The sequence below is a fragment of the Candoia aspera genome, chromosome 2 (genome assembly GCF_035149785.1).
Source record: "Candoia aspera isolate rCanAsp1 chromosome 2, rCanAsp1.hap2, whole genome shotgun sequence".
In the NCBI taxonomy this organism is placed as follows: domain Eukaryota; kingdom Metazoa; phylum Chordata; class Lepidosauria; order Squamata; family Boidae; genus Candoia; species Candoia aspera.
In genome coordinates, this window is record NC_086154.1 from 249,950,045 (window position 1) to 249,962,233 (window position 12,189).

At 39.4% G+C, this 12,189-nt stretch overlaps 1 protein-coding gene across 2 annotated transcripts in view; it reads left to right on the forward strand.

Moving 5' to 3' along the window:
• The window catches only part of CCBE1 (collagen and calcium binding EGF domains 1), a 172,841-nt gene that overhangs the window by 135,254 nt on the left and 25,398 nt on the right, over positions 1-12,189 (forward strand). For both annotated transcript variants that reach the window (XM_063295778.1, XM_063295779.1), the window contains exons 3-5: positions 3,494-3,546; positions 7,258-7,392; positions 9,766-9,903. In XM_063295778.1, the coding sequence (XP_063151848.1) occupies positions 3,494-3,546; positions 7,258-7,392; positions 9,766-9,903 (326 nt within the window). The remainder of the gene's footprint in view (positions 1-3,493; positions 3,547-7,257; positions 7,393-9,765; positions 9,904-12,189) is intronic.

Consider the following 12,189-nt stretch of genomic DNA (forward strand, 5'->3'; position numbering starts at 1 on the left):
CCTTCATTGCTTCTTGAAGGGTCTGTATACAACTTACAAAGAGAGGGCAGTACCATATGCAGGAGAATCCCAGATTTGCTGAAGCAGAAAATATATGGGGCCATAAAAAGCAGGGGGATCTCAAAATCAGCCACTGACATCTAGACAAGTGTACGCAATGACCGTATATGCTGACAGGGACTGGAAATTGAAGAAGTCTGGGAAGGAACTAAATGGATGCTGTTTGGAGTCATAGGCTGAAGGAGTATATAAGTGTTAACAATAAATAAACAAACCTTTCCACATCCCCATGTTTTCTTGCTCTTTCAACTTCTATATAGACTTACCAAAGCAAAGTGTATAGTGCGCTCCCAATTTTAATGATTCAGAAGAAAATGCATACATTGCTTATCAGACGTTTTGAAATGGTGCATAAAAATATATAATTTCAAAGGTTGCTATGCCCCACAGCCCGCTCCTCAAAGATATGCCAGGCCAAATAGAACCTGGCAAATTAAACCAGTTGCTTTGGACTGCAGATTATTAGAAACAGATGGGCTCTCCCCCCCCCCCCCCACTTCTGGAACATGCTCCTATCTTGAGCTAGTTGCAAACCCTCAGATCTTTTAGAATCTCGCTCAAGAAAAGCAAGATCACGTGTTATGTTAAATAATCCCCATGGGAGTTAGAATATGTTGTTAATCTCATCTGTTTTATGTTCTGCTTTCTTTAAATTATGAACATTCAATGATAACATTGACTTTTCTGACACTGTTTTTTTCCATTTAGCCAGCTTTCTATTATCCTTCATCATGTTCAGGAGATTTTATTAGGCTTTCCTGCAAAAGGGAGGTTTTGAGCATCCCATTCCTATTGAAATTTAGAACTACGTTTGTACAATGAAGCCTTGGGCAGCTGCCATAATTACAGAGTTTGGGGGTCTCCGTCAATTTTGTGGCATGGCGGTTTGGGCAGTGCTGGCATTAGGGTTTAGCGGTGCAGTTTGCCGTGTAAATGCCCTTCATAGGGGGAGCAAAGCTTTATTTGAGGCATTATGTAAAATTAAAAGCACTGCTGTTTCCCAGACCTGCCTGTCTATTGCTGCCAACTAAGCCCCAGGACACAAGGTGGCATCAGAGAAGCCCCATGGGGCATTTTAACCTTGGAACCAACAATGGCCATGCGAACTTTATTTATTTATTTATTTTCTATCCCACCTTTATTGTTATATAAATAACTCAAGGTGGGGAACATACCTGTCACTCCTTCCCCACAACAACAACCCTGTGAGGTGAGTTGGGCTGAGAGAGAGAGGCCGGCCCAAAGTCACCCAGCCGGCTTTCAAGCCTAAGGCAGGACTAGAACTCTCATACCACGCCTGAGTGGCTCTTGGGCTGAGAGAGAGTGCCTGGCCCAAAGTCACCCAGCCGGCTTTCAGGTCTAAGGTGGGACTAGAATTCTCATACCACACCTGATTGGCTTGTGGGCTGAGAGAGAGTGACTGGCCCAAAGTCACCCAGCCGGCTTTCTGGTCTAAGGTGGGACTAGAATTCTCATACCACACCTGATTGGCTTGTGGGCTGAGAGAGTGGGACTGGCCCAAAGTCACCCAGCCGGCTTTCTGGTCTAAGGTGGGACTAGAATTCTCATACCACACCTGATTGACTCTTGGGCTGAGAGAGAGTGACTGGCCCAAAGTCACCCAGCCGGCTTTCAGGCCTAAGGTGGGACTAGAATTCCCAGTCTCCTGGTTTCTAGCCCATTGCCTTAACCACTAGACCAAACTGGCTTTATAGAACTTATCCTGTATGTTCTATTTAGTAGCATAGATGATGTTCCTAAGTAAAGGAACTTCTGCCCCGAATCTTAATAAGTTGATGCTTCAGTTAATAGGCTGACAATTTCACTGATCTGCCTTAGCATATACTATAATATCCTAGGCCTGGCAGTTAGAGATAGATTATCCTCCTAGGCCTTTTGACAACTGCAATTTCAATATAAACTACATTTATATTGTAAATGTCATAAATCTAGCAGCTCGTGGTTATCGAGGTAATGTGTGAACCTTGTCAGGCCGTCTTTCTTAGTACCAATGGTGTGTATATCCTCTAGCAATTTAAGACTACATCTCAAACTTTTAAAGCCAGTATTCATATTTTTTATGCTCTGCCTTAAGAAACGTTTTTTTTTCCTTAGGGTCAAAAAGTTATACAATAGTAACAGGCTGTTTCTGGAATCATTCATTCTGTTAGCTCCAGCAGAACCCACAGGATCTCGTTGTTTTCTTCAGTCTGACCACACACTTGATCCCTCTTGTGGATGGCACTGCCCCCCACCCCTACTGTTGATGTGTTGAGTTGCACTAGAGTTTTACCCCAGGGATCATTCAGTAATGGGCCATTGCTATTTACCTATGAAAAGGTCCATGGATGTTAAGTTACATTACTCTAGTTAAATCTGCAGTTGGCCAGAAAGACCCATTCAAAGAATGCTCATCAATCGTATCTCCTCAAACGGGAGAAAGAGAATGAATGGGTGATAGAACATTCAGTTTTGAGCCATGTGCTCCTCAAATTTTTTATTTATTTTAATTCTTTGAGGAAGGAACAGGTGGGAAATGCTTACTGTATGGTTAGAAGACAGTGTTTGGTGGAAATAGTATGCTGTGGATGTTGTATGGTGTTATTTTATCTTTTTGTCTTTTACTGATCTTGCTGTGAGCTGGTTATTGTATATATGATGGGCAGCTATATAAGTCTGATAAATAAATACTAATGCCTTGGAAGACATAAATAATATTCAAAGTATCTTTGAATGTTTAAAAAACTGGGCAGGGAACGCCAGAATAAAATGAACAGAGATAAATGCAGTTATTCATTTAGGTAAAATAAATCAAATACACAAGTCTAAGATAAATCATACCTAGCTCTTAGCACAACAGTACATCTGAAAGTGATTTTGGATCATAAGCTATGAGTCAGCAGTATAATGTAACTGCAAAAAGAGCAAATGAAATTTTAGGCTGGATCATAACTTCCCAATAATCTCAACACTTCCAGTCTGTGTACAGTTCTGGTCACCATATTTTGAGAAGGATTCAGATCAGCTGGAACTGATTCAAAGGACAATGAAGAGGATCAGGGAACTGAAGTAAAGGAGTATAGAAAATTGGGGAGGGAGGATATGATAACTCTCCTCAGGTATGGGAAAGGTTCTTATATACATGCAAAAGGACTACGATTTGTTCTTGTGATCACAGATTGAAAGGCATAGAATAGTAGACTTAACTTCCTAGTAGTAAGTTTATAGAACCCTTTGCCTAAGAAGATGATGAGCTTTCATTCTTCAAACAGGAACTAGACAGACACCAGTAGGAGATGGTTTGGACTCTTGAAATAGGGAGAGTGGATTCTGAGGAATTTAAGTGGTTCATTCCAGTTCTATGGTTCTGTGTGAAGGATAGGACTCTTAATTTACTGATTTCATCATCAACGTCATTTTTTTTGTCTTCTAGGAAAAAATGCTGTAAAGGTTATAAGTTTGTTCTTGGACAATGCATTCCCGAAGGTATGTAATTAAATGTTTCTTTACCATGTTTATTACTTCCATGGCTCTGTCTTCCTGTGCTAAATTAATAAATATAAGATTGAGCATTTATTTAATATGCATGCTGATGAACCAGAGTTCCCTGTGATGTCCCCCTGTAACTCATTCCTTTTGTTGTAGCTTTGTATTATTCAAATGTCAAAGAATTTGGGATGCTTTTGAGATATCTAGATTTATTTATCAGGGGAAAAACTTTCAGAAGGCAGGGTGAGGATAGTCATAGCTTATGTTGAAGTCATGAAGTCTGCATAGTGAGAGATGACATATGGAAGGAAGTGATAGACATTCAAATTAGGCCCTGTCCCAATTCTGAAGATACTAAATCCAGCTGGACTTAAACCTGTACACACTGTTTCTTTCCCTAACTCAGGCTCTTCCTCACACAAGAGCCCCAGTCTGAGATCAGCACTGCACCCCACGGGGCTTGGATAGACCTGAGAAGCTTCCAAGCTGAGTCCATTAATTATCAGCTCAGCTCCTCTTCAGAAGAGATGCTGCAAAGAGGGTGATGCAGCACTGCCTCTGGAACTGCAGGGCAGATTGTTCCTATGGGCAGGAAAACTCATGGATCCTGGAATTTTGCTTCTGAGATTTCTCCTCCCTGTAGCCAAACAGCTGTGGTGCCTTGCCACCATTTCCCTGGTAACTTCAAGAGGTGATGTTGATGTTTTGTTTGCTCAGTGACCCGTTGACAGTTGTTCAGGAAGGAGTTGCTTTTTTCCTCCAAAAATGCAGCAAGGGAAGAACAAAGGTGGGGCTGGGGTGCTAGCTGGCTGCTGTTTTAATATTTTGGCTCTTTAGCCAGCTGGCCAGCTGCATAGGAGAGTGCTACAGTGGGGGCACTAGTGCAGCAGGGCAACACTCAAGGTGCCAAGGGTAAGGCTGGTGGCTTTGTAGTAGTGCTCTTATTGTAGAATTTAACGCTCAGTTCCCACAAAGCTAAACTCTACTTTCTATATTCATAAAATCAATTAGTAAAAGATTCTAATGGAGCAAGTTCACTTCCTCATAGGAGTAACTGCACAGCAACAACATAGCCTGCCTTCTGTTTACACAGTGCTTCACCAGTAGGTCCTTGGTACAGTTCTAATATTATTTTGACCCAAGCTAGCTCTCCTTATAGAAAGCCCCACCTGTCCTCACCATACTGCTTCACCCTGGCCATCTCATTCTGACAGAGATTTCAGCTCTGTTCCTTCCATTCCTTTTTTGGGAAAAAATGTGATTTTGGAAAGTTCTGTTTTAAAAACAAGTCAAACTAAATTTTACCTATCCACTGTGGCAGACTTAAAGTTTTCCCATCAGCTTCATGACTGAACAGATCTGAATGTGGGTCTTACTATATACTCTGCTCATTTTACCATGAGGAGTCTACCCAGGAGACATGATGAAAAGAAATTGCTGAAATCTTGCTTGAGTTCATTATGTCTTGTGATGTTCCCTCTTGTGAGGGGGACTCTTTTGGGTGTTCTGGGGACACTGGCCTCTGTGGGCGTTGTGTGGACTTCTCTGGCCCACAGTTGCCAGGTGCCTGCTGCTAAATGCTTCTCTCCTCTCCTAAAATCATTCCTGGAAGATTCAACTATGCTGAGGATGATAACTGCTTGTTTAAAAGGGAATGTTTTAATATAATCACATATGCATTTTAACCTCTCTGGAGTATAATAGCATTTTTATTTTTTAAAAATTATTAGATAAAGGAGTTCAACCTATGATTCATTCTTTATTAAAGATTTACACACACTGAATGTAAGTGTAAGAGTGTGTTTTATAGGTCATGCATTCTCAACTCTGGCAGGCCTGCACTGTTACGAGAGTTGCTAGGACAGTGCAAAAACTTTACACATTCTTGTTGTTGTGAACCACATTGTGAAATCAATAAAAGGACTCACCTTATTTTTATGGTAGATGTACTACCGGCAGATGTTCTAGATTAGTGGCTCAATGTTTTGGGAATTTTGGCAGCCCGGCTCAAACTTGATCATGCGTTGGGGCAAAACTGTGATAAAAAACTTGGTTGATGATCAAACTCATGAAGTGATTTCTCCTATCTTAGTTCTGTTGTCAGCACTGAGGAAACCCTTGGGACCATACATTCTGTACTGATTTTTGAAATGGATAAAAACTCTGAACCAAATGAGAAATTCACATTATACATCAAATAGATTCAGCACATTACATCATCTGCTTACACACTTAGCACAAAAGTAGCCAGTTGGGAAACAAATGTAGTCTGTGTAGTTTCAAATCAGGTTTGGATGCACATATCAAAATAAGCATTTGTGAAATAAATGAGAAAATGGGGTTATAGTCATCAATGTTGATTCCTCTGACTCTCATCAGTGCTTCTCTTCTGCAATTATTCCTGATGGCTGAAGAAAGAAAGATGCCACAAATTTCAATAAATTTTTGGTATGAACTAGACATTATTGGAAGTACACGGTGGTATAACAGTGGTGATCCTTCCTCCTTTCTACTTAATTATGTGTTGCATGCTATAACAACAGTATGCTCTGAGATTCCCTGTCCTTGCAAGCAGCAGTCAGTGAATTTATTTAACTGTTGTACAAGAAGCTGTGCAAAGGTGCAGGAACATGACTGCTTCTAATAACTACTTCCTGGGTTTGGGACTAGTTCTGTTTTTAAGTTTATTCTCCTTGAAAATATAAAACTCCAATTGTGCTTCTACATAGCACACTATTGAAGGAAACTGCATTCACTAACATCTCAACAACATGATGAGTTGCCTCACAACCATCAGTAGTTAATTGTCAGTCCACATTTTTACTTCAGTTATGTATCAGCTTATTAATTAATCAATCAATCAGTTAATTCTCAGTCCAAATCAGCCCACTCAGGTTGAAGACCACTTCAGCTGGTTTCCAACTGTTGTGATGTGCCACAAATCATTGCCAGTTAACACCTTTAATGAGTTATATTATTTGAACAGCATTTCTTTGGCTATTTTCTGGCTCTTTTAATGTCAACTGTTACCAATGAGGATTGTTGTTGTCTGCATTGATCTTTTGTCATGTGATATATTCATCCCATTACAACTTCTGTGAGGTCACCCACTTCATTATGTCACATACTCCCATCTTTGGTGTATCCATATATGTCTTGTCTTGTCTTGTCTTGTCTTGTCTTGTCTTGTCTTGTCTTGTCGTGACATATTAAGCATTTCTCATTCCAAGCTTCTTTGGGTAACTTTCAGCTTCTGTATTGCTTTCACATGTAATGGCCAATTTTCACAACCATATGTCAGCATAGGTGGTATATGCTGATTGAACAATTTCCTCTTAATACATTGCTTTTGAATTGCTCCCCAATTTATTTTAGTCTGGTTCAAAATTTCTTCTGTGATAACATCTTAACATGTCCTCCTGTTCATAATTTTCCGTTTTTACTTATGCATATGACTTTCATACAGATATATTCTTCAAAGATAACTTCTTCAGAGAACTTCTTCAAAAAGGGATGCAATTGAAAAATATTATTGTCTTTTTCTTTTTCTTTAGATAGCTCTTTATCAAATATAGTGCAATGGTTTGCTACCTTTCCAGTTTGAACAGAACTACATTTAATACATAAAGATAAAACACATATTAACATTCCATTGCTCCTGCGGTATTGGACAGCTATTAACTTCAGTCATATTCTCCCTCTCTTTAGACTATGATGTGTGTGCAGATGCTCCTTGTGAACAGCAGTGCACAGACAACTTTGGTCGAGTCTTATGTACATGCTACCCTGGTTATCGGTATGATCGTGAAAGACACAGGAACCGAGAAAAACCCTATTGCTTAGGTGGGTGCAAAGAATTGCAACTGAAATACATGTAAAAATAACAACATTTAGATTTATAGTAATTTAACTGATTAAATGCTGTTCTCATGCCTTTCCATACATGTGAGTGTGAATTTAGCTGCCTATAACTTTATGAATTTCTGAATAGGGGCAGTTCTACCAAAGCGTATAGTGAGGCAACTACTACAGATATGTCCTGGGAAGTCCCTCTGAATTCCCTGTGTTGTAGGACAGAGTGCTGTGGATTGTGTCCTGAACCCTGTAAATGAGTCTGCTCCCTCTGGTGCAGAAAAGATGTTTATCACAACATCAAAATAAAATTCAACTGTCGATCTAGGTTGGTTCTGGATGTGGAATTGGAGACTTGCCATCTTGTTCTTTGGCCATTCAGTAAAAACATCCTGAGCTATCTCCATTCTTGAGATCTTGTTTATTAGGTGAAAACTCAGCACAATTTCTTCTTGCATATTTGTTTTCAGTTGAAAATAGAAGGCTTGTGTAAAGAACATGATTGCTTCTTGAATTTCCTGTTCTTTTCCAAATGTTCTGGCATTTTCAATTGTGGTTTCACAGATACACATGCAAAATTGTGTAAGCATTTCTCTTTGTTATCTGCCCACTGAGGTTGCAGTACTAAATATTTTTTCTGTTGTAGTCTGTATTACTTTGATTGAAACCTATCAGGTCCACATACTAACAGAGGGTATGATCAGAGCCAAATATAGGGACTGTTTACAGATACAGTTTTTACTTTTGATTCAGTGCATACCAAAGAAAAGCAGAGTTTCTTCCTTTCAGTCTTGAAATAGATGTCTAACCAGTTATGTTATTAATTGTATTTTACAAATAACAGAAGTATAAGTGGGTAATTATGAATTTGCACAGCAGTTTTTAAGGCTATGATATCACACTTATTGGAAATAAATTCCATTACCAGAATGCATGACATTCCTTCTCATCTAAAATTACTTTTATCCTTGCAAGTATTTGAAGTTGATTGGTAGCTGATCAAAGGTTGTTTAGAAAGCTTTTTGGTTGAGTGGGAATTTCAATCCCTATCTCTCCAGCAACGTGGACAAAAGGAGAGGGAACCAGATCTAGCCTCAGACCAAATCTAACTTTCTGTTGCCCCAGCAGGCCAGGTAAACTCACAGTGTGGGAATTAAGGATGGGAGCTCCATACTGTGGCATCATCCAGTCCTTTGAATAGTAGGAGACAGGGAGCCATTGCTCCCTCTAAACTTCAGCACCAAGAAAATTCCTTTGTGGAAGATGAACTGGGGATCCATCATTCCCATCATGCCATACATTGAATAGTTTCTCTAATAGCTGCCTTCCCTAATAGGGGATACCTCATATTGTCCCTAAGAAGAAGTATATGAGAGTCTCTAGGAGCAGTTTGTCTGATATATGCATTTTAGGAAAGCACAAGGTTGCATCTGGATTCCTGACTGCAGGTGATTTCTTCAATCTATTCATGGGAAGCAAGGATTAGAGTTATGGGATGGAGCCTCACTTGAAGCCCCATGATCTAGATTGCCTGGCCTGGAAAACTGGATTAGATCTTCAACAGTTTTTCTCAGCCTTGGCAATTTGAAGATGGTTGGACTTCAACTCCCAGAATTCCCCAGGCAGCCTTGGGGAAGAAATAACTACATTAATATGTCAACTCATTACAGTACTGCATCTTTAATTACCTTTTTCACACAGCTGCATAATTTTTTAAGCTTGTGCAGAAGCTTGAAAAGATGCAGCTGCTTTCAGGAAATGTTGTGCTTGTGCTCCTGTGCATTCCAAAGCACCTCTTTTCTATCATTTTCAAAAAATAAACATTTCTACTGTATACTGTAGTTTTCCCCAACCTGGTACCTTCAGATGTGTTCGATGACAATATGTCTGCCCTTCAAGGTAGGCAGGTCAAGAAACAGACACTGCAGGAATTCCAGAATGCCACTTTATTGTTGAAGAACAGAGTACTAGAATCTTGAAAGCCTGCTCAAGTTTTTCTCTGTCCCATCTTATATTAAACAAAATCAAGACAGGTTATTTTGAATTTCTTTCTCACGCTTGCTTCAATGTCTTAACTGTGCAATCACTTCTCCAAGTCCCTCCCTAATGGTTTGCTCCTTCCTTCCTCCCTTAATGGGTTACTCATACCTTCCCCAAGATCAGTTCTAATTTCCTTTATACCATACTGGAAGGATATCTGATTAGATAAATCTGTAGTGGAAAATAACCTGGGACTTTCCTAGGCAATGCATATGTTCTTCTCCTGAGCTCACTCCAAATCCAGTACAATGAACACAAAGATTATAGGTTATATTTACTTTTGATCATTTCATTTCCTCAATGCTCACATATGTCTCCTTTCAGATATTGATGAGTGTGCCACAAGCAGTGAGCCTCTCTGCCTTCACATCTGTGTAAATACTCCTGGTAGCTATCGGTGCGAATGTCATGAAGGATACATACGTGAAGATGATGGGAAAGTATGCACCAAAGGAGATAAAGGTACAATATCAAGTCATCTAAATTATCTAATCACCTAAATCATCTAAATTATACGAGGCTAGTTCCATGTGGATATAAAAGTTACTCATATAAATTTCATGTAAGCTTCAGGCCAGATGACCATGCTCAAAAGAATGTTTTATTAAGATTACCCTTAATATTTCTCACCAACATGACCCATGGAAAGGATGTTGGGAGAGGTAGTTCAGCAGGTCTTACAGGGCTACAGTTCTGTATCCCTGTTCTAAAGGGTTTAAAACTGTTACACTGTAAAGTAACAGTATCTGCTTTCCACAACTTGATTCTCTCCAGATGTGTTGAACTTGTTCTATTAATCACTGGTCATCATGGGTCATCCATAGCTACCATGGATTATAGGAATAAAAGACAACACATCTGGAGGGCATCCAGTTAGATATGTGTAGACAAACACTACCTGGCAGCAAAGAGAGGCAAAAAAAACTTTTAAATTTGCTGCCATCTAGTACTCATCCATTTCTTTTCCATGTCAAATATTGTAGCCCTATCAACACTTCATTTAGCAAATCACATGAACATAGAGAAACAGATTCTTGCTGACATTTTGGAGATGAACATTTGACTGTCTAAAATCTCATACTGAGATTTTCCAGTTCTGAAAATTGCTGATTATTTTCATTGCAAAGCTAGAATTCACTGTCTCCTGCTATTTCTTCTACAAACCTTCTATTAAAATAGGGAAAATAATGCAATAAAGTCATAAATTATACAAATGTGCAGATAATATTGTCCCATGCAAAGTCCAGGCAGGTGGCCAAACAGGTGGCCTTTCTCATTCATCATTCTCCATTCTTGTTGGTAGCAATTCAAATTTTATAGTCATTTTTACTAGACATTCTAGGACTTCCACATGCAAAGCACATTGTCCTGCCACTGAATTATTGTCCCTCCAATCTGTTTCCCTTTTATACAGTACTTCATTCTGGTTCTGCTAGTCATAATAAGAAGGAGATAACTACGATGAATAAAGAATTCTGTTGCTCTGCTTAGATCCTCTGACTTTAGGGATTCATTTATTGATTGATAGCCCCCCACACCCTGAGACTTCTAGACTGATGAGCAATTGAGGTGGCCAACAAAACAACATAACGAAGTTAAAAACACAGATGATAAATAACAATAAAAGAGGTACTAAACAATTAAAAGTCTAGCAAAAGAGATACATTGTTGCATATTTGCCAAGAAAGTGGAGACCAAGCACAGCTCCTGAGAGACAGCATTTCATAGGTTGTAAGCAATGCAGGATAAGGCCTTTTGCCATGTGCCTGAAAGACAGTTTGACAAATTCATAACAGGAGAAATGGTCCTTAGTCATACCTTTTAGAGCCTTAAAAATAAAAAACAATACCGTAAATTGTATCCAGTAAACAATTAGCAGCCAGTGCCAGTCTTTCAGTGCACACATCTTAAGTTCCTGATACTTTGCACTGGTTAACAGCCTAACCATTGTGTTGTGTATCACTTGAAATTTCTGGAGGTAGCCCCAAATCGAGTTATGTTTGTAGAGACCTCAAGGCTCATTGTCTACATTTTAAACCTACCCTTGTAAAGACTAGAAACTTGCTTTATAATAAGTAGTACTGAGATTCTCCACAAATTGACTTTTTGCTTGGTGCCAATTTTTCTGCAAGTGTGAGGCAATCATGGAATTGCCCAGCTTTCATTCCCTTCACCACCTAGACCCCAGCCTTTGAAGACCAAGTAGTTCCAAGGAGGAACAAGACGGCTAAATATGACCACTGATGACATAAGGAGAAGCACAAATTCTCAAAAAAGCAGTTGCAGGGAGACAGTTCTAGTGGAATGATGTCCATCAGGTCAAAAGTTGGAAGCAACTGAACAAGTGAACAAAATGTACAGTGAGAGGCATTGATCCATTCCTGGTTTGGGGCTCTACTTTAAAACTGAAACAGCTCCAGAATTTTGCTGTGCAGCTCACCTTGAAGGAAAGACAGCTTGGTGGTGGGCTCTGCCTGTAGCTTTTAACACAGTGCATTTTTACCTCCCTAATGGAGTTTATTTGATGGAAAGAAAAGAGTTGAGGAAAGTGGACAAGGAACATCATCTGGACCTTCTATGAACTGAGGCAGGTTGATCTGGTGATAAAAGCTTCATGTTGAAGCACATCAGGGATAAAAACAAAGAATAAACTGAGGCAGCATACATGGAATAAACCAGAGGAAAGAAAATCAATAAATTATTAATCGTTTGTAGCTGGAATTTCAGACCAGCACATGGTATAGTATA